General features: G+C 53.6%; 10 protein-coding genes across 10 annotated transcripts; 4 read left to right on the forward strand and 6 right to left on the reverse strand.

The window, feature by feature from the left end:
* Positions 1–953: 953 nt before the first annotated feature.
* J4E87_007373 (uncharacterized protein) lies at positions 954–2,331 on the forward strand (the record flags this gene model as incomplete). Its single annotated transcript, XM_049378969.1, has 3 exons — positions 954–1,558; positions 1,612–2,176; positions 2,227–2,331. The coding sequence occupies 3 exons, from the start codon at positions 954–956 to the stop codon at positions 2,329–2,331; spliced, it is 1,275 nt and encodes a 424-aa protein (XP_049231239.1).
* A 458-nt stretch (positions 2,332–2,789) lies between these two features.
* Positions 2,790–4,049, forward strand: XYL1_3 (NAD(P)H-dependent D-xylose reductase (XR); the record flags this gene model as incomplete). The annotated part of the gene is made up of 4 exons (XM_049378970.1): positions 2,790–3,098; positions 3,197–3,320; positions 3,377–3,837; positions 3,906–4,049. 4 exons carry the CDS (start codon positions 2,790–2,792, stop codon positions 4,047–4,049), a joined length of 1,038 nt encoding a protein of 345 aa, XP_049231240.1.
* A 196-nt stretch (positions 4,050–4,245) lies between these two features.
* Positions 4,246–4,608, reverse strand: J4E87_007375 (uncharacterized protein; the record flags this gene model as incomplete). Its single annotated transcript, XM_049378971.1, has 1 exon — positions 4,246–4,608. One exon carries the CDS (start codon positions 4,606–4,608, stop codon positions 4,246–4,248), a length of 363 nt encoding a protein of 120 aa, XP_049231241.1.
* Positions 4,609–7,063: 2,455 nt separating this feature from the next.
* J4E87_007376 (uncharacterized protein) lies at positions 7,064–8,426 on the reverse strand (the record flags this gene model as incomplete). The annotated part of the gene is made up of 2 exons (XM_049378972.1): positions 7,064–7,175; positions 7,240–8,426. 2 exons carry the CDS (start codon positions 8,424–8,426, stop codon positions 7,064–7,066), a joined length of 1,299 nt encoding a protein of 432 aa, XP_049231242.1.
* Positions 8,427–8,959: 533 nt separating this feature from the next.
* Positions 8,960–9,901, reverse strand: J4E87_007377 (uncharacterized protein; the record flags this gene model as incomplete). The annotated part of the gene is made up of 3 exons (XM_049378973.1): positions 8,960–9,339; positions 9,387–9,748; positions 9,804–9,901. 3 exons carry the CDS (start codon positions 9,899–9,901, stop codon positions 8,960–8,962), a joined length of 840 nt encoding a protein of 279 aa, XP_049231243.1.
* Positions 9,902–10,395: 494 nt separating this feature from the next.
* J4E87_007378 (uncharacterized protein) lies at positions 10,396–13,995 on the forward strand (the record flags this gene model as incomplete). Its single annotated transcript, XM_049378974.1, has 1 exon — positions 10,396–13,995. The coding sequence occupies one exon, from the start codon at positions 10,396–10,398 to the stop codon at positions 13,993–13,995; it is 3,600 nt and encodes a 1,199-aa protein (XP_049231244.1).
* A 298-nt stretch (positions 13,996–14,293) lies between these two features.
* J4E87_007379 (uncharacterized protein) lies at positions 14,294–14,877 on the reverse strand (the record flags this gene model as incomplete). The annotated part of the gene is made up of 2 exons (XM_049378975.1): positions 14,294–14,610; positions 14,682–14,877. The coding sequence occupies 2 exons, from the start codon at positions 14,875–14,877 to the stop codon at positions 14,294–14,296; spliced, it is 513 nt and encodes a 170-aa protein (XP_049231245.1).
* A 1,145-nt stretch (positions 14,878–16,022) lies between these two features.
* Positions 16,023–20,675, reverse strand: J4E87_007380 (uncharacterized protein; the record flags this gene model as incomplete). The annotated part of the gene is made up of 3 exons (XM_049378976.1): positions 16,023–20,226; positions 20,321–20,482; positions 20,620–20,675. 3 exons carry the CDS (start codon positions 20,673–20,675, stop codon positions 16,023–16,025), a joined length of 4,422 nt encoding a protein of 1,473 aa, XP_049231246.1.
* A 328-nt stretch (positions 20,676–21,003) lies between these two features.
* J4E87_007381 (uncharacterized protein) lies at positions 21,004–22,566 on the forward strand (the record flags this gene model as incomplete). Its single annotated transcript, XM_049378977.1, has 1 exon — positions 21,004–22,566. One exon carries the CDS (start codon positions 21,004–21,006, stop codon positions 22,564–22,566), a length of 1,563 nt encoding a protein of 520 aa, XP_049231247.1.
* A 156-nt stretch (positions 22,567–22,722) lies between these two features.
* Positions 22,723–26,950, reverse strand: J4E87_007382 (uncharacterized protein; the record flags this gene model as incomplete). Its single annotated transcript, XM_049378978.1, has 3 exons — positions 22,723–25,314; positions 25,384–25,473; positions 25,535–26,950. 3 exons carry the CDS (start codon positions 26,948–26,950, stop codon positions 22,723–22,725), a joined length of 4,098 nt encoding a protein of 1,365 aa, XP_049231248.1.
* Between the last annotated feature and the right edge of the window lie 210 nt (positions 26,951–27,160).

Below are 27,160 nucleotides of genomic sequence, written 5' to 3' on the forward strand. Positions count from 1 at the left end.
CTGCATCATGCATGTACGCCTATCAATTTCTCATGCAAAGTGCCTACGAGACATGCCAGATCCGATGATTACTGAGGCTCGCCCTGGTCCTCCCAGACGCGTGATTCCTCCCGTTAGGATTCTCGCATGCCGCGTGCATATTGCCACGGCCACCCCTCCACATAGCCCTGGAGATCAACGCGCATTCGCCTCGACTTTCGTTCACCTTCTTGTAATGCTGGTAGCTAAGCAGCTAAGTGCGTTCCGTAAGCAGCTTTTTGATTACTTCGCAGCTGTCCATGTGGGTGATTGTCCTCGTTCGGCGAATGCGCTGTATACGTTCACACGCGCCGAGCGTAGGCATCCACCACGGCGCCAGCACGACAGGCTTCCCCACCATCGCAACTGCAGCCATGAACACATACCAGACGCATGCGTCCCATGCGCTTGTATATCGCATGCGAGCATGGTGTGAGCTCCGCTGGGTACCCCTCACGAAAGGCAGCCGATATGGAGCCAATCTACGCTGGGCGTGGAAGCGCTTTGTTAAGCACCTGGGCAACATAAATACTGTTGGTGCCTTGTTCTATCTCCATCTCTCAATCTTAATCCTGAGGTCCTACTCACTACGAGGTCTACTGGCAAGCCGTGCGCACAATGGCGATCTTTGATACAGCAGCCCTCGCCGCAAAGGCTGTGAACGCCGGTCTTGCTACGTTTGTGATTCTCTTTACAGCAATTTTGGGTCGCATATTCTACATGCAGAAGCTGCATCCTCTTTCAAAGTTCCCGGGACCGTGGTATGCGACTTCGTTCTCCGTCGTGGGTGCCATAATCTCTGTGTTGCACAGAGAGCCTCAGTTCTTTATGTACCTGGTAGAGAAGTACGGAAGTAGGCGACCCTCTCATCTTCCTGTGCGACTGCAGCTTCTGACATTGACACAGCGGACCGCCCAATACGCATATCCCCCACGATGTTGCTCTTTCCCAAGCCGTCCGCCCTCAAAGACATCTATCGGGACCCACAGTGCAACACTAGGGCTGGCATGTACGACAGTGGAGCCTTGGGACCTCCGCATCTGGTTTCCACGATAGATGGTGAAAAGCACCGTGTCTTGCGCAAGGCTCTATCGAACGCACCATGGTCCATCGGCCCGCTGAAGAACGCATGGGAGCCTCGCTTCGATAGCCACGTTTCCCTGCTCGTTGAGAAGCTGAGAGAACATGCTGAGGCCAAGCGCACCATCTGTCTTTCTGATAAGGTCGCCGAATTTGCAGCCGACATCCTCAGCATAATCTCGTTCACGCAGCCCTTCGGCAGTGTTGAGAACCAGCGCGATGAGAAATACTTGTTGACCAATTGGCGCAAAGGTTTGACATTTTTCGGCTTCTCGGGAAGGTTTCGATTCTTGCGGGAGCGAATCCTGCGACTGCCTGTTCTAGGGGTCTGGCTGTTACCGACTACCTCTAATGACTACGGGATGGGCTGGTTGATGGGCGAGGCAGACCGCCAGGTCACCGTGCGAGAGCAGCAAAACAAAGAGAAGCCATATGATGGAAGGCCGGACTTCCTACAACAGTAAGCATATTCAATGTTCCTTTAGGCATTGTCTTCGTACTTATTGCATCCAGCTGTCTCGACGCCCGTTTTTCAGATGGCTCACCACTGACCCCGACGCAAAAGCGTGCCCATGTTACGCTTCTTTACCAAGCTGGAGCAGACACAACTGGCACAGCAATGGGTTGCATTCTCCGACTCATATTGTCAGACCCGTCTACTCTCGCACGTGTTCGCGCAGAGCTCGATGCAGCAGATTCAGCAGGCCTTCTATCAACTCCAATCCGTTATGATGAAACCCTCCAGCATCTGCCGTTCTTCATTGCATGCATCAAGGAGGGGCTTCGCCTTTTCCCACCGGCCCCCAATCTGTTCCCTAGGGTGACACCAAAGGGTGGCAAAGTCGTTGATGGACACTATGTGCCTGGCGGAATGGATGTCACTAGCCAGGCGTACGTTGTGCAGCGAGACAAGGGCTTCTACGGGAAGGATGCTGAAGATTTCAAGCCTGAGAGATGGATGCAAGGTGAGAAGAGAAACTTCGAGCTGGAAGCAGCTCAGTTCACGTTCGGGATTGGACCGAGGATGTGTCTGGGCAAAGATGTCGCAAAGTTAGAGATGTACAAGCTGTTGCCGGAGGTAAGTTTTTCCTGAAATAGATCTCGCGATGTTTCTTGCTAACTTGAAAGATTATTCGTCGGTTCGACATCCAGATCAACAAATCCGGCAGATATATCGTCGACGGCGGTGTGGCGTACAACGTCGACTTTCTGGTTGAATTGGCAGTTAGGTAATAAGTATAGTAAACCCCGGGTATATTCACGATGATGTTCAGGTACATCTCGCATGTCCACGACTCTACCGTGAGGAGTACCGAACATGTGCCGAGCGGGTAAAGAGGCTAAAGGGCCATGCTCGAAGAATCCCTTCCCCCGCACACTTAGCAGATACCAAGCCCATCGACCCTGCTTGACATAAACGATCTTTAATTTCTCCGATATGTCTTACATGGTGCACATGCGCTCTACACCGGGTACATTCTTGAGCCAGATCTGCCCAGTATGACCGACACTATGGAAGCTAGCTGTACGGGTGTAGTACTCTAAGAGACACATGTCAAGACGGGTATTTGCATCGTACTTTGAGATCATCAGATAGAAAACCCGGTTGGCATCGTATAACATCCGGGTCACAGATCAGATATATAGAGCCACCCAAGTCTTCACCATGAAAGTCACGGCCAATACCCAAGATGCATTTCTCTACCCTCAGCACCGTTCTGGCTTTGGCCAGCATCGCCACATGCACGCCTCTCGACCCTCGCCAGCAGACAGCTACAGCGCTTGATGCGGCCATGAAAGCGCGAGGCCGTTCCTACATCGGCACTTCTTTAACCATCCGCAATGACAACACCGAGCAGAACATCATCCGCAGTGCGGAATTCGGTTCCATTACGCCTGAGAATGCTATGAAGTGGGACGCCACAGAGCCCAATCGGGGCCAGTTCAACTGGGGACAGGCAGATGCTGTTGCGAACTTTGCGACCCAGAACAATAAGCAGGTAAGATATCCATCATAGCACTGCAGGTCAACTCTGGCAGTAATTAGAGCTGACGGGTACAATAGATGCGCTGCCATACATTAGTCTGGTACAGTCAGTTGCCAGGCTGGGTGAACCAAATCAACAACAACGCCACCTTGATGGGCGTAATGGAGAACCACATCAAGCAAGTCATGGGAAGATACAAGGGGAAATGCACCCACTGGGACGTCGTCAACGAAGGTACAAACACTAAGTGAGAGCAAGAGACATGAACCCAGCTGACGTACTACCAACAGCCCTCAACGAAGACGGCACAAACAGAGACAACGTCTTCCTCCGCGTGATCGGCGAACAATACCTCCCCATCGCCTTCCGCATGGCCGCTGCCGCCGACCCAACCACCAAACTCTACTACAACGATTACAATCTCGAATACGGCTCGGCCAAGCACCAAGGCGCCCTCCGCATTGTCAAGCTCGTGCAATCCTGGGGCGTCAAGATCGATGGCGTCGGTCTGCAGGGCCATGTGGTGTCTGAGCCTACAGGCACCCAGAGCGACATTACGCCCAGCACAGCGGTGTTGACCAAGGTACTTCAGGATTACGCTGATCTTGGTGTTGATGTTGCGTACACCGAGTTGGACGTACGATCCCGCACGCCGAGTAACTCGCAGAAGTTGACAGATGCGGCGGCGGCTTGGGCGAGGATTGCTCAGAGTTGTATCAACGTGCAACGCTGTGTCGGCATGACTATCTGGGTAAGTTTCAGCTGTTTCACCCTTCATCTACCATGGCTTGAGTATATGTGCTAACTTGTCGTGATTAGGGTGTTGCGGATAAGTATTCCTGGGTTCCTGGCACCTTCAACGGTGAGGGATCTGCATTGCTCTGGACGGACAACTTCCAGAAGAAGCCTGCTTACACAGCTTTCTTGGATGTGTTGAACGGAAAGAACACAACGCAGACGTAAGCGTCCTTTGTTGCTGAAATTGAGCAAAAAGGTATCGAGAGTTTACCTGTCAAAGAGAAGGAGTGGGTTACACGCCTGTATACTTTCAGTTTCTGAATCCTCTTCTACTGAATACAATTCCGTTCGATTTCAAAGTGCCTTCTCCATTCTCATCTTTGTCTTCTCTTACTGTCTGATATCTGCCCTCCACCTCCGTCTAAGCCTTCTTTCCCACCAAACGATCAAAGTGCTCGAAGCAGAATTTTCCTCCGACAAAACACGTCGCTACCCACTTGAACCACGCAGCACTCAGAAATCCAACGCCGTGCTCTTTCAACCTCTTCATGAACATGAGTGTCTCGACTGCATGTGCGCCATAGAGGAAGTAGAACAACCCAGTCTGAATCCATCGTCCAGCTGTAGCAACGTTTTCCGGAAGCGGTGAGTTGAGGTTGCCAGGATGAAGTATGGCGGGGGTAGGAGCAGCGGCAAGGGCCATTACGATGCCACAGATGATGATGGGCTTGAGGTGTGGGCTCGAAGGCGGCGTGTATGTGTTGCGAAGATTTTTCGGCGCCATGGTTGGTGATGTTGCTTCTGGCGTTTGGTAGCTATGATTCTGCTGGGTCGTTCCTCTGTATGCTATTGAACTGTGTGAGCACCCACCACAGATTGTAGGTACTTAGTGATGAAGCTTTTCGAGGGAGAAACATACCAGCAAGAACACCACGAATGAGGAGAACCTGTGTTCAGTGTTCTACACAGGCCTGCGTAACGTTATTTCTCAACTTCGGAGACGTGAACGAAACACTTGACAACAGACAAATAAGTTGTTCTTCGTTCGTCCGTCAAAATGGGACGCGTTGCTGCACGATTTCCACCTGCTGCCGAGGTACTTTTAACCGCCAAGCCTCCCCATTTGCATCCTCGATTGACAACGACAGTCGCACGCAACGAGTCAGCGCCGTCGCGGACAACATCGAAGTCAATGACCTACCACCTGCATAACCCTTACAGCATCTATAAGCCCAAAACATCAAACTCACGCGTCTCCTCCCGACTCCAACCAACCGACCTGCTCAAAGTGGGGCCATTTACCGCATACGGCAGTCTGACATAGCAAACCGTGGATTACTGGAACGGCTGCAAACGTATACTTAGCCTTGCGATTATGCAGCAAAATGCGATCACATGAAGCGCTAAAGACCCTTTTTTGGGGGGAGGGGGGCGACGGCGCGGCGTTGGTAAAGTAGTGGGTTGTTGCTAGGAATCGGGGGCCGTTCATGCAGCCGTGTGGCACGGGCGGGTGTTGAGGGGTGAACTTTGGAAGCAGGAAGGGAAGATTGTTGTGGACGGCGATGTAGGTATACGACTTCTTATGCTGGGCGTTGGGTTTGAGGGAGTCGGTTGTGTATGTTGATTAACGATACCGGCTTGAGTGCAAGTGTCTAGAGAGATATGGAGAGAAGCACCGGTTTTGTTGAGAGTTTGGTACAACTATGCACCAACGCTTGATGCGGAGCCGCAGAACGCCTTTCTACAACACAACCACCAAATACTTCTACTTAAGAAAGCTGCTATGAAACCTTCCTATCCTTCCCAACTTCCACTAAACCTTCCCAAACTTGCTCCATCGCAGCAGACACGGCAATGCACAACCCTCCTCCCACGGACCCACGCACCCCTACCCCTCGGGCTTGATCCCGTGCCGCTTCCCTCACAAGATCTCACCCGTCATCCGCATTCCACCAACCCAACCCACACACCACACTACATCCCCCTAATTAACCCATTTCCACTCCTTCAATACAGCACCCTACAGGGAACAACCCGCCAACCCATTCACCACACGACTCGCCAAACAACGGGAGGTAAGTATACCGGTGTGACAATCCACTCTTTCCACACAAGGAACCCAGTTCGCAGCCAATGACCGTGCGCTGCGCGTGCGCATCCCGTGCAGTAGAGCGAGTGTCGCGCTTTTCGCTTTTTCTCGCCTTTTTGCGCTGTGCAGTGTGAGCATGGATCAAGGTGGTTGTGTTGCAGTGATCGATGAGAGTTGGGGAAGTTGCTGCATGGGGAAATGGCGGGTGGGTTGTGGTGGGTGTTGTTGTCTTGGGTGTGGGATGGGGTGGTGAGGTGGGTTGTAGTGGGCTGCGAAGAGAGGGATGATTCTCTCTCATTCGTGCTTTTACCTATTTATTGACGTTACAGTGGTAGCAGGGCATAATTGTGCAAACGTTGGACAGGTGGTTCTTCCTAATATTACATGTTTCTACCTTCCTTCGTAGAAAGTATGGCCGTAATCTCGTTTTCCTGTTTCAACACCAAGTCATCGCGTCTTGTCTATCTCGCATAGTCTTTGACTAGACAGCGCTCACTTCGGCCTTCATGACCTTGTCGTCAATCGGTTTTGTAGTTTCCAGAACTGGTGTAGTGACCGCTGAATCGTTTCGCTGGATGTGGGGTATAGAACCGATGGTCGGGGTTGTTGTTGAAACGGGACTCGCAACAGGACTGAGGTTGCTGAGCGTGCAGTTCAGACGTAACATCCGGTACGAACTTGATTCGTTTGAGAAGCGGAAAGAGGGAAATTCTGTAGCGTCGAAGAAGGGTCGCATTTTGCAAAGAACGGCTTTGGAGATTTGTTTCAAGAGACGGAGTTTGAAGGGCTGTGGAATGTTGTACTGGAGCATCACTAGAAGCCTATAGAGCTCTCTATATAGTTTGCATTTCTCGTCTGGCCCCTCGGAGATGGCGCAGTCTCGATCGAATGGACTTTAAATGAACGGACGAGCGCGCTTGAAGAACAATACTAAGACATTTTGGTGGCGTTTGAGGAAGGGATGAGCGTTGTAAGCGATATTGGGAGCGATGAAAGTAGAGTCGGCCGATATGAAGATGCAAGATCAGATGTCGAAAAGCAGACAAGGTAAAGAAGATGAGCGGGCCATGTGAGATTTGAGTAAAAAACTTCGACCCGGATTCCTGAAGTGGAACACTGTGCCACTTCGTGCAAGCAGGGCATCAGCCTATCAGTACCCAATATCACACGTCGTAACATCCTCGACAAAATGCTTCTCGCGATAGCTCCTCGTCCACCAAAGATACCACGGTACAACATTCATCTTAATCTTGTGACCCAACCTAAAATGACGATGTACGAAGTCAGTGTATGTCTCACACGCAGTCCGTACATGGGAGATCTTACCAAGGCGTATCCTGCACCGTCTTGACCACACTCTGACTCTCATCGAACGCAGTGTCGATACGAGCACGTCTCAGAGTCTCGTACGCATCAAACGCTTCTTTGACCGGTACACCCTCATCGCGTTTACTCTCCATCCACTTGCCCAAGCAGCGCGAGAACAAAACACCATCTTCAAACACGATACCCGTCGACTCGCCTTGCGGAGGCATAGCATGAGCAGAGTCTCCAATCAGCATAACGCGGTCGGTAGCCCATTTGCCTCCCTTGGAGAGCGTAAACACAGGCCAGAGATACAAACCCTCTGCGTCTTCAATCCAGTGCGCAATTTGCGGGTTCGCAGCACCAGAATACCGCTCCAGCATTTCGTCCCGCGTCTTTTGTGCATCGGCGCCTGCTGCCTTCCAGCCGTTTCGGTCGGCGATCTCGGGGACTTGCATCAGTGCGCCTACGTAGATGCTTTCGCGGGCTTGGTCGTGGAAAGACGTCAGCATCATGCCGCGACGGCCAAAGTTCATGCCGCTGACGTCAAAGTGCGTGGGCTCGTAGTCTTTGCTGTCTTCGGACATCTTGCGTCGTGGGGCAAAGCCAAAGGCGTTGCAGATTCCGCTGTACATTGCTTTGCGCTCGGGCTCGACGTGCTTGAGGCGGGTGACGCTGTGGATGCCGTCGCATCCGATTAGTATGTCTGCGGTTGCGCTTCCGCCGTCTTCAAAGTCGATGGTGACGCTGGTGTCGCTTTCGCTGATCTTGGTCGTTTTCTTGCCACAGATGAGCTTGATGTTGGGCTGCTTCTCGATGGCGGCGAGCACTCCCTTGAGTGCTTCTCCTCTTGTGATTCGCAAAGCAGTAAATGGAGGGTCGCCCAATCCCTTTCCGTCTGGTCCTTTGAATGAGCTCTCTGCTATCTTGACGTTGGTGTAGAGGTCGAAGACTTCGACTGCGAGACACTCGGCGCCATATCCTTTGGCGCGGATCTCATCGAGAGCTCCTAGATGTGATAGGAGACGCAGAGCGTTGGGTGTGAGGTTTACGGCACCGCCGATTGTCGCAGGCTCAGGTCGGATCTCGAATATGGTGATGTTTGGTGGTGATGAAACAGGCGCGAACTTTGTGAGGGAGAGGGCAGTTGTTAGGCCAGCTATGCCACCACCTAAGATGATGATGTCCATCGGCGTTGGAGAGGCCATGGTGGGATGTGTGCGAGTATTGCTTTTCAGGGTCGTAGTAACAGCCCTTGATAGACACTAGGCCTGTCTTTGAATGACTTGTGTACTCGTCAACGGTGAGATGTCGAAGAGTGAACTTGAATTTCAAATACAGAAAGCTGTACATATACACTTTACCCCAGAATGCTTGCCACACATCGGATGGGAACCCCTTGTTCGTGTACCCGTGGAGGCCTGACCTAGCGCGGACTGTGCACGTAGGTGGTACTCCGGCGTGTTGAGTTCTCGGTAAAACGTTGGGGAACCGATCAACTAACATCATCAGTCTAGCAAGCCCGAACGGCCCGCCAACGTTGATTTATGCGCATGCCTGGTTGCGATATATGCAGGGCTCCTGTTATCAGTAGAAAAGGATGTCAGGTACAGGCAAATCCTGGGTAACAGAATGTTGGTATTTCGCTACAGATCCAAAATCCAAACGCCGGTCCATCATGCCTACTAACTTACAGGATATACATTGTGCGCTAACAAGTTCTCTATCCACTGAAATGCCTCTACTGCTTCTTCTGCGCGTTGGGGCCCATCTCCTTGCTAAAGGCGAAGTATGAAACCTCGAGACTGGTGAGGGCTCGGATGCCGACCAGAAGGATGAGGAACAGCGGGATAATGGCAGCGAATCCCATGAAGATGCCGGGTGTGAAGTACTGGTACTTCTCGAACAGGCCGCCCTCCGTCGAGTTTGCCCGCTTGGCATGCGAAGAGAGATCGCGCTTCAGCTCCATCTGCACGGACTCTGGGAAGGAGGTCTCCATCTCGTAGGTGTGGTGCTCGAGCGACTCCTTGGCTTGCGCCTCGGTGGGAGGGGTGGTGATGTAGATGAAGGTGTAGTCCTGGGACTTGGCCGAGTTGACAATCAGGTTGTCGAACTTGGTGTCTGCACTGGTCAGCCCGGGTAAAGTATGCTGAGTATGTACTGCCTACCATCGCGTTGAAGTTGCTCGATGCGGAACGCCTGCGAGCCTGGGCGCACTGGGTTGGTTGTTCGCCCGAAGAATCCACCATCCTGCCCACACTTGGACACCAGATGGTCGGCGAGGGCTCCCGCATCGACAGTGCCAACAACGTCGGGAATCGCCACAGTCGACTTGACTTCGGAGTGCTGGCCAGACATGTACTGGCTCAGTTGTGGCATGGCGCGTCCGTCTGCGTAGTCGGCGGCGGAAACGCCATCCTGCTCGATGATGATGTACGACTTGGTCGGGCAGTGCTCGAGGGCCTTGAGGATGTCGACGGTGACTTCGGATGACTCAGCGATGGCGGCGTCGTTGTTGGGGATTAGGAGGCTGCAGCTGTTAGCTTGGACGTCAGGATGCGCGGCGTGCGGTGACGGAGGCGTACTCGGCCGTGGAGAAGAGGAAGAAGGGCGACGTGTTGCGGAAGGCGAGGGCCGAGGGCAGCGCTGCCAGAGCGAGGGCGCCGACGAGTGACTTGACCATGATGGGGGCGGGTGCGGGTGCGTGGGTGGTCGGCGGGCGATGGTGTTGTTCGCGCTGTGAAGCTCCAACGCGGCGACCATGGGCGCCCGGAACTAGCCGTAGCCTCGATTGGCCGGACCCTGGGTATGACGCGCCCATGGAATTTCCGATGCGAGCGACAGCTCCCACAGCAGCAATCAATTCACGCGCTCCTCCAAAGCCCGACGTGTCGGCGCCCGGCTGCTCCGTCGCATGAGTCGACCTTGACTCATCACCGCGCCTGCATAATCTGCAACTGCCTTTCTTAGTGTCCTTTCACGCACCTTCCCCAGTATAAGGCTCGCCACTGCAATCCCACCATAGCAACAAAGCGACCGCCCTCTCTTTACCAGTTCAGCAGGCCACACATTTATTAGAGCCTGCAGCAATAATCTTTCCTTTCCACCCTCGGCGGTTCAACGCTTACACACCATCGTTTGGCCAGCGCTCGAAACTGCCGCAATCCAATCGACAACATGTCGGCTCCTGCACTTGCACCTCAACCACCTGCCGCAGGCCCATCCGATGCCTCTAGAGGCGCACGAGGACGGCGGCGACCACGAGGCCGAAATACAAACGCGAACACGGCCGCACAGTCAGAGCAAGCAGAGCAAACACAGGCGCAAGCAGCACAGCAGCCACAGAGGGGCGGCGGGCGAGGTGGTAGAGGACGAGGGCGAGGAGGCCAGGCCGACAGTGGACGGCCGTCGCAACCCAATGCGGCTGCCCTCGAATTTGTGCCCTCATCCGTGCAACAAGCAGCGCATCGAGGTGGAAGAGGCGGACGTGGCGGTGCGCGAGGTGGCCGGGCAAGAGGCGGCGCAGAGCGGTTTCCACAGCGCATGGCTGCTGGTGGCCGTCAATTCGGTGGACAGTTGACTGCAGAGGACGATGCGGCATCTGCCATCTCAGAACCTCCGCCAGGACTACAAGCAGATGCGCCAGCCTTCCAGCCAGGCCAACCCATCGCCCCTCGCAAATCACGACCGCCGCGCCAGAAGCAGCCGCAAGCACCCAAATCCACCGCGCCCGACATCGCCACCAGGACACACGAGGATATCGATAATGGTCACTACGAATGTGCCATTTGCACTGAAGACGTCACAAGGCGTTCACGGGGGGTATGGTCGTGCAGAACATGCTGGACTGTGTTCCATCTGGGCTGCATCAAGAAGTGGTCAACAAACGAGGGTTCGGCTGCAGCGCGACAGCAGACTCAAGACGGAGAGACGCCTCCTCCAAGGCAATGGCGCTGCCCCGGCTGCAACCTACCAAAGGATACTCTACCCAAGAACTTCCACTGTTGGTGCGAGAAGGAGCTGGATCCGCGCTCAACACCCGGTCTGCCACCATTCTCGTGTGGTCAGACTTGCTCACGACCCCGACTTCTCCCCAAGCCTTGTCCACACCCTTGCGGCTCGACGTGTCATGCCGGCCCCTGTCCTCCGTGTGGCTTGATGGGTCCCACGCAACACTGCTTCTGTGGGAAGAGATCTGTTACTCGCCGCTGTATTGATACCGATTATGAGAACGGCTGGAGCTGCGGCGATGTCTGTGGAGGACTGATGTCTTGTGGTGAGCACAGATGCGATCGACCTTGTCACGACGGTCCTTGTGGTGCCTGCGAGGTACGAGTGCCGGCACGTTGCTATTGCGGACAGACACAAAAAGACATTCTATGTCATGACCGGGCAGAAGAGAAGCAGAGCAGCCAGTCCCATGTCGCCGCAGACGGTGCTGCCACAGTAGAGACCTGGATAGGATCCTTCCAGTGCCCTAATCAGTGCGGACGCTCATTCGATTGCGGGAAGCACATTTGTGAGATGGCATGCCATTCACAGGACACGCAAGCGCCTCATTGTCCGCGATCTCCAGACCGAGTCAACCGCTGTCCTTGTGGCAAGACCGCTTTGAGAGACATGTCTGGCAACCCACGCACAACCTGCGAAGATCCGATCCCCAATTGCGACAAACCTTGTGGTCAAACACTCGCATGTGGTCACCAGTGCGAGCAGCTCTGTCACCAGGGCGAATGTCGGCCTTGCTTGAAGACGGTTGATATATCATGTAGGTGTGGACGCACATCATCCCGGACCATTTGCCACCAAGGCATGGACGAGCCTCCCCAGTGCAGGCGTATCTGCAAAGTCTCGCTGAACTGCGGGCGCCACGAGTGCGGCGAGCACTGCTGCGCTGGAGAGAAGAAGGCTGCGGAACGTCAGTCGAACCGCCGTAAAGGAAGGCCTTTGAATTCGGCTCCTCGCCAGGCTCACGAGAACTTTGAGGCCGAGCACATATGCACGCGGAGCTGTGGTCGACAACTGAAGTGCGGCAACCCCGAACATCGCTGCCAGGAACTGTGTCATAAGGGTCCGTGTGGCACATGTCGCGATGCCATTTTCGATGAGCTTAGCTGTCACTGTGGACGGACTGTGCTACAACCACCATTACCATGCGGTACAAAACCTCCACCGTGTCGCTTCAAGTGCGAGCGACCTAAGGACTGCGGTCATCCCCAGCTGGACCACAGTTGCCACCTGGATGACCAGCCATGTCCGAAGTGCGCTTTCCTTACTGCCAAGCCATGTCTATGTGGCAAGAGTGTTCTCAAAAACCAGCCATGCTGGCTGACCGAGGTACGCTGTGGCCAAGTCTGCGGGCGTACGCTCAAGTGTGGCACACACAAGTGTCAAAAGCAATGTCATCGACCCGGAGAGTGCGAAGAGCCATGTACCCAGGCCTGTGGCAAAGAGCTGAATACCTGTGGTCATCCGTGTTTGGCACCCTGTCACTTCCCTCAACCCTGCAAAGAAGAGAAACCGTGTCCCCACAAGATCTTTGTTACTTGCGAGTGCCAGAGGATTAAGCAAGAGGCCAAATGCAATGCTTCGCGCAACGGAGATGGCAACCAGAAGAAGGTGCTCAAGTGCGACGAAGAGTGCGCAAGGTTAGAGCGTAATCGTGTTCTAGCACTTGCACTCAACGTTGATCCGGAGCACCAGAATGACCACATTCCATACTCAGACGCCACACTGAACATGTACCAGCAAAATTCTACCTGGGCAGCGACTCAGGAGAAGCAGCTTAGACTTTTCGCTGCCGACCCAGATGAGAAGCGTCTTCGATTCAAGCCAATGCCCCGTAGTCAGCGCGCCTTCATCCACCACCTGGCTGAAGACTTTGGCATGGACTCAGAGAGCATGGATCCAGAACCGCATCGACATGTGGCCATTTTCAAGACCCCCAAGTTCGTCATGGCACCAATGCGGACACTAGCAGACTGCGCCAGAACTCGTCAAGTTCAACAACGTCTTGCGCCAGCGCCAGCACCAGCAGTGTCTTCCACTGCCACGTTACGCCCCAAGCCCAGCAACACCAATTGCGACCCCTATAACGCGTTCCTCATCTTGAACCCTCGCTTTGCGCTCACTATCGAAGAGCTCAACCCCATCATCAAGAGCGTACTCGCAACGACGTCGTTCCGATGCGAGCTAGAGGTCACCTTCCTTCCCAGCGAAGCCGTAGCATTGAAGCCACCTCTAGCAGCTCGGCTCAGCATTCCAGAACGCGAAATGCAGACCATGCTCGAATCGATCCAGGCACCGCTAACCAAAGCTCTTACCACGCAAAACATCGGCAAAAGCATGCAACTTGCGCGTCTCGACTCCTCACTCAACATTCTCCGCAAAGAGTCTGATGTAGGCCCCGGTTCAGGCTGGAGCGAAGTGGCAGCCTCGAAGGGTGTTCCAAACCGCCAGCTCCCAAAGACAACTTCCTTCGGGAACAAGGGCGGGTTTGCGGTGCTCAGCTTGAGTAGTAAGAAGAAGAAACAGAAGGAAGTACCTGTTGAAGTTGCGGAGAGCTGGGAGGAGGCTGAGGAGGAAGAAGAGCAGAAGGAGAAGGTTAGTGGGGCTAACAGCGCTGTCATGAGCGAGGATGAAGGTGCGTCCAAGGATGTGCCTGAGGCTTCGGGCAGTACACCAGCTAGCGACGAAAATCATGTCGCTTCGAAAGATGATGCTGAGCTCGCCACTAAGCCACTACCGGGACGTTGGTCGGATCTGGATGATGAGTAAATTAGCATCTCCGTGTGTAAAACGTAGATACCGACGAAAAACTATGATAGTACCAAACAGCTTTCTCATACTCAATGATCTACAGCAACCGTGAAGTCAGAAGAAGACGAGCCACTTTGTTTTTCTTTGTCCAAACTGTTCGCAGCTCTATAGGGTATGTAAGTCACGGTATCAAAACCCTTTTGTTGAATCGTCATAACAACCAATAAATCAACCAGTCAAAAACGCCTAACATATGCAACCCACAACTCCATCTCCCAAGAGCTTCCCAGTAGCCACTATGGCAAAGCGCCCAAACTCAGAAGTTATTCTGTTCCCTCTGCTGCCTCTCCGCCTCACCCTCGCTAACAATCCTCTTACCCAGCCACTCCGTCTGAAAGCTCTCATTCAGCTTCGACAGATCCTGGATGACCAGCCGGCAAGTCGCCATGACAGCTTCCTTGGGTGTGATAGACCCGTCGGTTTGGACGCGCAGTTCAAACGTAGCGAAGAGCGGGTGGGGCACTTTGTAGGCGGCGAACATGACGGCGGGGTTCTTGAGGAGCCGCTGCGCGAGGAGGTTGCCGAGCGTGTGGTCTTCTTTGTTGAAGGTGAAGACGGCCGTGTTGGGGACGCCTGTGCGAGGGTTGTTAGTTGATGGGTGGGAGGGAGTGTGCATGGAAGGGATGGGGTGAAGTGCTACATACGTGTCTCGGCCTTTTCCTCGACTTTCTGCTGGCCTTCGTCTAGCAGGAAGAGCTCGAATCTGTTCTCGTAGTCGTGGTCAGCTTTGTGCGTTACATGCCGGTTGTCTTTTGAGCTGTCGCGCAGTGCACAGTTTGGATTTTCCTCTATCAGTTGGCCGATCTTCGAGGAGAAGGATGTGCTTGGGTTGTCGCTCATTGGTTGGGGGTATCGAGCGTCTCGTTCGTCGGGGCGTGGGCGTGGTAGAGTCGTGACTTTCGTTGTGTCGCATGCTCTTGCTATCGGGGGTGTATATATGCGGCGCAGCGCGCTCTCGTGGTCACGCGATAGTGTCGTGCGCCCATAGGAATGTGCGTCATTTCGTTGTTTTCACGCGCTCGTGGTGGAAGCAGCGAACGCGCCGTGTAGGTTCGTCGTCACCGTGGTGTTGAACTGACATCGTCGACTGTGGACTGCGCGTACAGAGATACTGTGTTGAAGAGGATGAACTGCAAAAGATGAAGCATACCTGTCTGGCGCGTTCATTTTGTCGGGTCTTTCTCCTCTCTATGCCTATCTACTCTTGTCCGTATGTATGAATACGCCTATTGCGATCGCAAGTGAGGAAGGTGCGCGACGGCTGTAGCAGTGGGGAAACCCAAAAACCAACGAAAGAATCAGCGCTCGGTTGGTTCGAGTCGGAGGAGCTGTGGCAAGATTGCGATGGCGTGTGGTGGCCGCTGAGGAAGATTGCGGAGGTGAGGTTGACTTCCGCGCTCGACGTTCTTTGTGCCTTCACCCACCGCCTTCAGCTGCCTCGCGCAGCTTAGTCAACATGTGGTCCGGGCCCACATCAGCTTCTCCATCGCTACATTCCACGTCGACTGCCGAGCACCGATCTTCGACAATTCAATCTCCAACCGTTTTTGCAGACCTTAGAAACCTACTGGAATATATACCAATGGCAGGTCCTGCGGCTTAGCCACACAGTCCACAAGTCGCCTCAGTACACGGCAAGGGACGCGATTCAAAGATGTTTGTATCTCGATGTTATGCTCGAGTTGCATGATATTCAGACAGCTACATATTGCTTCGGAGGCCCATCACCAAGACATGATGGGTGTCGCTGGCAAAAGCGACACAAAGAGTTTTCCCCTAATACAAACCACTGCCTTGAGCGACTGCGTGAGCGCCATTCAACGCCACAAACACCATGCTTCTCATGGGTACGCCCACACATCGCAAAAAAAAAAAACCAGACTTTCCCACGCTAGAAGAACAACGCTAAGCAGGAACATTAAAATTATATACAAGCCAAGGGTGACGGGGCCTCGCAGAGGCGCTCTCTTTGCCAATCAGATTCCTTAAGACCGGTTAATCTGTGCTTGCTGCATACCGGGACTTTGTTGCATCTGTGGATTCTGAGGCGTGGCGCTCCGACTAGGTGGTCGGGCGTTCAATCCAGGACTGCCAGCCTGCTGTCTTGCCATCAGCCGTTGTTGTTGGACCAATTGGGCCTGATAATTCTGTACCGCGTTTGTTTGAGGAGCGTTGGCCATGCTACCGTTCTGCTGGAAATACTGATTATTCGCCATTTGCGGAGAAGGAGATATGCCAGGCGATCCAGCTGCTGCGCTCATTGCCTGCTGACTCAATGATGCCTGCGTACGTTGCTTAGCCAGGTAACGGTTGAGGTGGTCGGAGGCCTGTTTCGAAACTTGTTCTGGTGTCCATTCCGGATGTTGTCCCTTGATCTGGTTCTGGAAAGCTAGGAGCTGAGGCATGTGCCCACTCGATAGGGGGCGGGACGGTGTTTGCATGTTACCATTGCCCTGGCTCATTCGTGGGGATCCAGCGGTGTTTGCCATCCCATTCATGGAGTTGTTCATGTTCCCGTTCATTCCACCGTTCTGGTTGGAAACGGGTGTCATCATGTTCGCATTAGGAATACCGTTCATTCCCATCCCTTGGGTAAGATTGCTAGCCATGTTGATCTGTTGCTGTTGGAGTTGGAACTGGTGTTGTTGCGTAGCGTTAAATTGGCCTCTTTGCATGGCCATGCGCATCTGGTCCGGCGGTCCCATACGCTGGGTGTTCTGCATGTTGCCTTGCATTTGTGCTTGGGGAACGCCCGGTGTGCCCATCGACATGCCAGACATGTTGCCGTTAGCAAAATTAGCTTGCATTCCCTGTTGAGATTGGTGTGCGCGGGCCGCCATTGCCGGGCCATTCTGCCCCTGTTGCAGAGACGCATTAGCCATTTGCGGAGGAACATTGTTTGTGCCCCCGGGTGTCCCGTTACGTTGCATCTGGTTCACACCATTCGCCATTCCTGGTTGCACCTGTATTTGGGCCTGCTGCCGCGCCATCATTTGTTGCTGTTCTCCGTCAGTGGTGTACTCATCGTGTAGGGACATGATTCTTACCCTAGCCATCATCTCCTGCGCAATGTGCCTTTGCTTCATTTTCTCTTCGCGTTCCCACTTCATACGACTAAACTCTTGGGGCGTTAGGGTTGTCTGTTTGGGTGGCGCAGGCTCATGTGCTTTTCGAAGCGCAGCGGCTTTCTGAGACTCCGCTTGCTTGTGGGCAGCAGACTCGCGCTTTCTGGCCAGCTTACGCATGCCATCGATGATAGCGAGATGTCTGTTTTCTCGCCTTCTTTCTACTCGTATTGGCGTAGTCGTGGGTCTTCTGCGCGGTTGACCTGGGGTCTGGCCTTGTTGCTGTTGCTGCTGCTGTTGAGCCTGGAACTGAGCGAAAACGGTCTTGTTGGCTTGCTCCAGTCGGCTTTGGTAGGTGCGGAAGTACTGTGTCTTGGACATCTCCGCCGGAAGACCTTCAAGCTGCACCCAGCGTTCAAAGCATTCCCATGGCGTTCGTCGACCGGATCCGGACACGAACATCGAAGGTAACGAAAGCTGCTGAGAGACCAGGGACCAGTTGAATGTATACTCTTTCACCAACGCCCGTAGCTTTTGGTCTTCTTCCCACAGCCACTGAGAGGGCGTGCGGTTTTCGAAGAAGGCAATAGTGGGCATGTTGAACTCTGTAGGTGGTCTGAATTGATGGGCAGCCTGAAGTCGGTCGCGAACATGCTTGTTCTCCGCGTTGAACAAGGCGACATTGGTCATTTCCGGCGGTAAGTCGTTGCGACAGAATAGGCGTCGACCTGGTGTGGATGGCATTGAATGTTCGGCTGACGTACCAGATCGACTAGGCGGCGAAGACGGCTCGTCTTCAGAGTCATAGTCATACCTGCTACGCTTCTTGGGTGGCCCTCGTATTTGCGAGACCAGCTTTCCAGTGACGAACTTGGAAACGGGAAGGATGGGTGGCTCTGAGAGAGAGAACGGGTTGGTGTCGCTGGAGCCCTCGAACATCGGGTCGTAAAGAGGCAGTTCCCGGAACATAGTATCACTGGCAGGTGTGCGGTCGATCTTCATGACCACGTCGTTGAAGCCTAGTGAGAATAGACCTGTAGGGGGGCTGGCGTTGACGGGAGTAAGTACATCGTCCTCATCACCGTATGACTCACTCTCCGTCTCGTGCGTACTCGAGTGGACAAGCTCTGGCGTAGGAGCATCATTCATCTCCTCGTCGTTGCTCGCACGCCTAGCCGACTTTGGAATGCATGCATTGACCCGTAGCGTTGATCGTTCTTCAGGTGTACTGGCCACGTACTCGGCACACCATTCCGCAAAAGTAGCGGCAAGTGCTTTCTTCCATTTCCTCTCTTCCTTGAAGTCTGTGTGCATCCACTTCATGTCGAGAAGCACTTGATCCTGGTGGGTAAATGGACGCTCAGGTTCGACGGCTTTCTGGAGTTGCCTCAAGGACCATCGGTTGGCATTCTGCAACTGGTACACTCTCTTCAAAATCTTGTAGTCTTGATGTTCACGAATCATCGCAAGCGTACCAGCCGTCGACACCGTCTTCCTTGCAGATGCTACAAGTTCCTGCAGAGGTACAGACCTAGGCGGGTGGTGAGCCTGGTACTTGAAAAGACCCTCTAGATAATCTCGGCTCGAATCTTCCGAAGCACCTTGGAGCGACGCATAATCTTCGTTGTACGATTGCAGGGCTTTCGATGCCCGTGTCGGTGTCTTCTTGGCGAATACGACGGTCGAGACTTCTTGTGACTTATTGCGAGCTGTTCTTGGTCTTGGAGGACTTGTAGATGCCGAATGATTACTTGAGCGGGGGGTTGGTATGGCTTTCGGTCCTGCCTTCTCAGCTATAATTTCAGAGACAGATTTCTGTCGTATTGCTCCAGAGGCGACGCGGGTAGTCATACGCCCGGGACGGGATGTTGGATGTTGGGGCGAGGTCGTTGTTTGTGCATCCAGGGATGGTACGTCGCGCATTTCAATATCGATGTCAGCGGGAGGTGTGGGATGGTCGGCGGTAGGAGAGGCCTGTTGGTGGTCGATGGCTTGGTCGGCATTGTCGCGGTCCACAGTCGAAGGCTCCGCGGCAACGGTCGTTGGAGTTGGTAAAGAGTCAATGGCAACATCATGAACAGTCTTTGTTCCGATCGAGTCTTCTTCTTCTGTTTTTGCCGCACGGTAACCGCCGTCCACACCCTCCGTCAACGAATGTACGTCCCCGGAGGGCTGGGACTCGCTCAGACGACTCTTCCCATCGCGCGCCAACCGTATCGCCTGTTCGTCTTCGATCTGTTGCTCGATGTCTGGTGTAGGGGAGTCATCTTCTCTTGCTCGGGCGTTCTCTCTTGCTTCTTTCATTCGTTTGTGCAGAGCACGCTCGTGGTCATCCTTAACTTGCTGCGCGGCGGGGTCGAGGACATCGTCGTTTGGCAACGGGACGTTGTTGCGCTCCTTGTAAGTCTCCGAATCAGGACTGGTATCAGGCGAATGGTGTTGCGCGTGCGGTGTTGCTTGGGAGTAGGGCCCGACGGTCGATGACGGGGAAGAAACGTCGACGGGCGCATTCGTGGGTGGGATGGTAAGCCGTTCCTCTTCTCTTCGCTCCTTCTCGGCAGCTTTGTCCAATTTTCGCTCCGTCTCCTGCAGTCTGGCCTCTTGAATTTCTTTTGGTGGTAGATGAACGACTTGTGGTGGCTTCGGTTTGGCGTCCGTGGTGGCACTCGACGAAGATCCGTCGGGGAGGGTAGCAGCATTCGTGTCGTCGGCCGTCGGGGATGCAACAGCACTTGGGTCGACCGTAGTTTTGTCGCGAGGGGAATGTTCTTGATTGCCTGGAGCCTGGACAGCAAGGGTCGCGTCGGGTTGGGCATTGTTTGCTACCTCATCTTCTGTAGTGGGCGATGCAGCATGTGAGGCAGCCTTTACGCGGGGGACAACGTGGATAACGTCGCTTTGTAATGACGATTCGACTGAAGGTAAGGTTTGCGTCGCAACGGACGGCGAAGCTGAGGCGGCACGAAGTTGCTCTTCGAGGCTTGGGGTGCCGACGACGGGGGATGGCGACGGCTTGGTGAAGGTCTTGGTTGGATTCTGGAAGGGTAGGGTAGCAGGGAGTGGTGGCTGATGGTCAGTAACGGCCACTGGGAAGGGCAGCGTTGCATCGTTGAAGCGTCGACCTCTAGAGACGCGACCGTGTTAGCAGAGTGGAACGACGACAACGTGAACATTGGCGACGAGTAGGTGCATGGTACTAGGGACAGGAGGCATCTTACTGTGAGATGTCGTTTTGGTCGAGAAAACGACGTTCCTCTTCGTCAGGTTCGCCATAGACGAAGTCGTCTGCTACGGGCTGGTGGCCGTTCAGAGCGGCATTGCAGCAGCCCGTGACCTTCCAGAGTGCCCGGAGATGGCGCTCCAACGTCGCGGATGTGAATCTGGGGACATTGAATTAGCACCACCACAACACGCAAATAAACTAAAACGAGCGATTTTTCCTTGTCGCATCGGTGCATTTAGTCGATTCCATCGGCCAAATTGCAAACGCGATGGATAGTCGTGGACTTTGACTTACGCGGCTTCATTTGTCTTCTCCTGGCGTAAGGTTTCCCGTAAACTGTCGAGGGACATATGAAGACCGACGAACGGTGGCCGACATCCGTTATCCACGAGTGCCGCCGTTGTGATGAATTATCGGGGTTATTGGTCGCGTTGGTTGATGGAAATGTGTTTTGCGATATGCTGGACTGATGGGCGGGACTGCGAGAACGTGAGGGAAGGGCTGCTCACGCCGCATTGCAGGGATGGCCGTGATAAGCCCTGCCTAGCCTGGTTCATTGGGCCAACCTTGGGACACTAGCTGCGCCTTACTCCACCCGGCCTAGCCCTGCCGTCTGCATCAAAAACTTCTGGATCGCAAGACGCGACGGCTGCGCGAAACAACGACGAGTTATCGACAATGGCAAAGAGAAAGAGAGAGACCGCCGAGAGCGCTGCCAAGGCGAAGGCGCTGAAGAGCTCCAAGGGCGCTGCTGCCTCGACCACAAAACAGCCGGCGACCAAGGAAACGGCGATCCGCAATGGCAAGGAAGGTGCAGCCAACGGGAAGATGGACCTGAGCATGAGCAAACTCCAGATCGATTCCACTGCAAAAAGCGAAGATTCTGTCCCAGATGTCACGACTGTGCAAGTCATAACCGGCTCCTACGAGAGAGTTCTGCATGGATTCGCAGCATCCATTCCCAGCAGTCTCTTCACCGGACAGGATGATGCATCGACACCTGAGACGGACAGGCCAAAAGTAGATTTTACCGACACATTTCTTTTCAACGCCCATTCATCCTCCATCCGCTGTCTTGCCCTGTCTCCGCTTTCGAATGAGACGTCCAAAATCACGTTAGCTACGGGCAGCACCGATGAGCGCATCAATCTGTACTCCATTTCGACCGCTCCCCCAGTCGCCTCAAAACTCAGGCCAAAGCTACCTTCCCTCCATGGTGGCTCCATTACTGAGAATCCCAAGAACAAGGAACTTGGCTCATTGCTTCACCACTCGTCAAACATCACAGCCCTCTACTTCCCAACCAGGAGTAAGCTCCTCAGCTCCGCGGAAGACAGCACTATCGCCATCACGAGAACACGCGACTGGACTGCCCTCTCAACCATCAAAGCGCCAATACCAAAGCCCCAAGGCCGACCCAGTGGAGACACAGCCGGACCCGGCGAAGTACCCTCTGGAATTAATGACTTCGCCGTCCACCCCAGTATGAAGCTCATGCTGAGCGTAGGCAAAGGCGAAAAGTGCATGCGACTCTGGAACCTCGTAACAGGAAAGAAAGCCGGCGTGCTCAACTTTGACCGCAACATCCTCACCGCCGTAGGCGAAGGACGCTTCGCATCCGGTGAGGGTAGACGAGTCATCTGGGACCAGGAAGGCGAGGAGTTCGCTGTGGGCTTCGAGCGCGGCATCGTCGTTTTCAACATCGAATCTAAGCCGAAAGCGAAGATTGCACCGACCCCGAGGACTAAGATCCATCAAATGCACTACTTGCCGTCGGAGTCGCATCCGGGCACGCTACTCGTCTCAACCGAGGATGGCCGCGTTCTTCTCTTCGACACCAACACCACGATACCGACTGAATCGTCAGAGAAGAACAAAGACGAGGTTCCTGCTAGCAGATTAGTCGCTCAAATCGGTGGCCCAGCAGCAGGCATGACAGGCCGTGTCAAGGACTTTGAAATCGTCCAGCTCTCGCAAACAAATTTCCTCATCGTCACTGGTAGCAGCGATGGCACAGTGCGCTTCTGGTCACTGAGCACGGAAGAGCTGAAGAGCGATGATGCGGGCAAGGCAGAAGGTTTCACAGCGGCGCAGGTCGGTAAGCTGCTTGGAACCTCTTCGACTGGTACCAGGATTACGTGTCTGAAGGCTTTCTCCATGACAGGCAAGCCGGATGAAGAGGGAGAAGAGGTCGTCGAGAAAGACGCAGTGATGTCGAGTAGCGAGGATGATAGCGAGTAGTTTAGAGTTTAAGTTGTAGCATTAATGATACCACCACCTCGTGCTTGCGACTTCATTGTTATGTATCAATTTCATGGAATGCGATTTACTGTCGTCTCGATGCTTATCTAAATCATACAACTTCCGTTTTACCTCTATCTTCAAACTCTGGTCTTTCTACAAATTCATAGTGACGGTCATACTATTGCTATGCACCAACAGTACCGGCGGTAAGCCTTGGCACAGGACCTCCAAATCGCTAATGTATTTGACACTCTCTGCCTCACTTTCACAGGTACCCTCCATAGGACTAGGGAGCGTAGTAAACACAACTGCCGTTTCATCAGAATGCTTCCGTATAAGCTCATTCAGGATAAGATGCTGAGCGCGACACGGTAGGTCGTTGAAAGAGAGAGGGATGGCTTGTTGGGCAGGAAATCCGGAAGCTGGGGAGGCCGTACCCGTGTCCGTAGGTTGGTGAGACGATGCTGCGGCTGAGTGGGGACTGGAATTTGCTGGTGTATTTTCTGCGGCGAGTTGGGAGGGCTCTCCAGATGTCACAATGGGGTCTTGTTTGTTAGCTACTGCTGGTTTGGGCGTATCGATGAATGTTATCGATGGGCCGGCCGTTTCTTCCGATGATATCGCTGTTCGGGGAGTTGGATTCGATGTGAACTTGGGCAGTGACTGCCGACGCATTGTAGGCGGTTTGACAGCGGCTCGTGAGGATCCAGAGCGCTGAGAGGATGAACTGGCTACACTTTGGGACTGGGCTCGCTCTCCGGCGTGAAGAATAGCTGTGTCAGAGGCAACGGCGTTTGGGTGTGGTTTGAGCGGTGTCACCGACTGTGTGGTCGGCCGGTCATCTTTCTGCGAGGTACTGTCCTTCCGTGAACTTTTCCAAATGGTCTTACGGAGATCCAGCTGCCTGGTGCAGAAAGAGGTGCTGGGTGCCGTTTTGCGTCTTCTTAGTGACATTCTCTGCCCGTTCTGATCACTCTCATCACTCGATGCATCCAAGTCGTATTCGTCGAAGTTGCTGCCACTAACGACTGCCTCGCTATCAGAAGCCATTGCTTCGTCATCAGCATCGTCTTCCCTTCCGCCGGCTGAGGATGGTTGAGTGTCGCTATCGCTGTCTTCAAGTAGCTGGACTGGTATCCTTTGGCTTTGCATTTTGGCCCTTGCCCCGTCCCCAAGATTGCCAACAGATGTTCTACTTTTTGCTTTACGTAGCATCTTGCGCAGGGCTGAGAAGCGCTTTGGGTTCGTCTCTTGCCTACCATGTTGGAACGAGGCAATAGGCCAACTGGTGACGGCTTCAAGAATATCGACAGTCTGTGCTAGCTCCTGGCTCGCACTCAAACTCTCGGGCTGACGCAGTCGTTTGATGTCTTGCCACCATCGCTCGTCTTCCAGCGAGTAATCGATATCACGACCAGTCTGATCAAGGTGACCATCATCTCTTCCGTTGATGATGACTTCATACATGCTCAAATCTCCGGAGGACAACCAGAAGACGTGGACTTCAGCCTCAATGCGCAGATTACGCAGCAATGTAGTAACGCGACTACGCTCTTCCTCGACGTCCGTCTCATACTCCACGAAAACACAGACTCTCAGTTTGTACATGCGCTTCCAAGACGGTACCGTGTGTAAGATGCATCCAAGCTGCAGGATGAGTGTATACGTGTCGAAATTCGTGGTCAGAACATTCTTGCGGATTGGCTCATCGCCAGTAGTAGCGACCTCGGCTGACATTTGAATCGGCCAGAGGTCGATGTACTTCTTTGAAGAATCCTCGATATCAATGTCATTGAGACCAATGAAGCTGAACGCTTTCTCTTTCACCGTAGGCTTGGTAGGCGGCACCTCGAGTTCCTGGAACCCCTTGCCTATAGCGACATTTGCTTGCAACCGGAGAATCAGATCTTCGATAACAGTGACGTAACTGCGTATAGCAATCGCGTTTTCTGGTTTCATAGCATCGGTGGGAAGCATATTATGGGTGTTTCCTGTGACGCGTCGCCTGGCTGCTGCTTGGATTGCTTTCCGAGAGATAGGATGGTTCGTAGCCTTGCTGGATGGGCGTGATGGTTGGGGCGAAGGTATGCCGATGGAAGGCTGCGCTTGCCTCATCTCAGGTAGGTTGTAGAAGCCCATGACAACTATGTTTGGCCGCATGCCACCTAGCCCTGCACCCAGAACAAGATTGCGAGCACCCCACTCGACGGCAGGTGATATAGAGATGTTCACGAACGCTTTGATCCTGGAGAAGTCGATATACTTTGTCCAAGACTGCTGTTGTCGTCTAGCTTCTGGCACAGCTTCCCCGAAGTCATCAGAGACAATGACGTGCCCAAGTACGAAGAGACCTCCCTTCTTCAGCGAATTGCAGAACTGGATCAATTTATACTGCCGCCGCGGATCATTGACCAAGAGTAAGATCTGGGGTCTCCAGAACTTGACATGCTCTTGACGCAAGCGCAGCAGGTACTTTCGCACTTGGTGATAGATGAGACCCTGACTCACATCACCCCATGGCTTAGGTGGGGTAGTGTAGTGAATCAGCAGGAAGATAATCATGAGCAGAGCTACACATCCAGATGCATAGAAGCCGTCGACGAAGAACATGGTGCCTCCACAGACAACCGTCCCAACAGCAGCTGTGGGCCAGTTGAAGTAGTGGAAGGAGGGCCGGAAGTTTGGGGCAGAACCGATCTTGAGTAAGAAACAGGCCAAGTTGGTAACGAGAAATGTCATGAGATACTAGAGAATGTTAGGATTTAAACAAGTAGAGTTTTACTGACGACTGGTAGAGTGATAGGGAGCACTTACCGTCATTGTGATAAATGAAGCAATCTGGTTGATGTCGGCAAACATTGTGATCTGAGCGATGATAAAAGTGATGATGATGGCGTAGATCGGCTGTGCAGATGAAGCTACGTGGTTAGTATAGACATAGCAAAGATAACTGTAGACATCCTACCTCATCGGATTTCTTCGTGCCCTGTCCAAAGATCGAAAGTCCAGGAATAAGATTGTCGCGAGAAAGAGCCTGAAGGAGCTTGGCTGAACCAATAACACCCATGAGTACCGAGAATAAGGATGTCGCCATCTCGCCAGCAAGCACGACCGCGCCAGATATGTTGGTCAGCTGGATGACATTTGTGTTGTTGTAGAAAGTTTCGCGTGCTATTGACGCCGCCATAGCGAAGATAACGAGTGTGTAAAGAATGAAGGTCAGACCTATGCCGTACAATGTCCCTTTCGGGATGGCTTTACTTGGGTGCTTGAGGTCGCCACTCATGCTTGCACCGGCCAGAATCCCTCCCGTAGCTGGGAAGAGAATACCAAAAAGATCCTGGAAGTTCTCTCGGTGATGATCGACACTTCCCGCGGCTCCTCGCGTGAAGTGGGGTAGTAAGTTCTGACGGAACGTGTCCATGCTGAGGCCTGTGAAAACAATGTCTTCTTTTGGGTTCTCGAACGGAGGCCTGAACACAGCGGACAGAGGAATACTGATAGTCGCGACCAACAAGACTAGAAGTAGGCCGTTACTGCAGCGTGCGAAGAGCCCACTTCCAGCAAGGCAGATAAGTGTGCACGCGGCTAGAACCAAGGTAGCCCAGAGGAACTGCCACCAGTAGCTTTGAGGTAGCCACTCTGCCATGTCACCTCCATTGCTACCAAAGTTCTCGATAAGACAGTCGATGAGACCGACAGCGTTGAGCGAGGTGTTGAAGACTGAGCCAAGATAGTAGACGATGCCTATCGATCCGCCGAACTCTGGCCCCAGGCTGCGGGAGATCAAGTAGTACGCGCCTCCTCCTCTAACCGTGCCATTGGTGGCAACAGCGGAAATACTCAAGGTAGTTAAGAGATTGATGGCATAAGCTGCTATCAGCATACCCATCATGCCAATCAAGCCAGCTTGACCCAGAAGGAAGCCGAATCTGAGAAACATCAAAATCGACAAGACATTGAGGGTTACCGGTACGAAAACTCCAGCGAAAGTGCCTAGTTTGTCGGTACCTCCAACGGGTCTGGGGAAAGCACCAGGCCTTGGTTTGGTGGTTTCGCTGACTGAGTGTCGTTTACCGTCATTATTTGGCTCCTTCGCTAAATTGGATCGTGACGTCCGGAGGATGCTCGAGAACCAGCTGCTCATCCCTCTCTGCTTGCTCCCCGTCCCTTGAGCGCCATCGTAGACATCGGCATCAGCTGGGAGCTGGCGTCCACTGCTTGGCAGAAGCGGTGTTTCCTCGTCAGGTGGTGGTGAATGCTGTACGAACGAGCGTCGATGCAGTCGCGCACTCTCATCTCGTGCTGTACGGGTTGCAAAGTTGGAGCGTGTCCGCGGCAGGGTAAGCCTGGTCGTCTGGTCGTCGTCCGCATTCGTCATGGTCTCGGCATCGGGAACCTGGTTCAATGTTCGTGGCACGGGGTGTCACTGCGGCTCCGGTCAGGCCGTGCACGGGATGCGCCGATGAGCGTTGGATGGTGAGGTGTAGGAGCGAGACATGGACAGAACAGCTGAGAGCAACGACAGGGCAACACATCCGAGGAGCGATGACGCCGCATCTACATCGCCAACAGTAAAGTCTTCTGCTAT

Source organism: Alternaria ethzedia, assembly GCF_023757985.1.
Source record: "Alternaria ethzedia strain BMP 0044 chromosome Unknown scaffold_20, whole genome shotgun sequence".
Lineage (NCBI taxonomy): Eukaryota > Fungi > Ascomycota > Dothideomycetes > Pleosporales > Pleosporaceae > Alternaria > Alternaria ethzedia.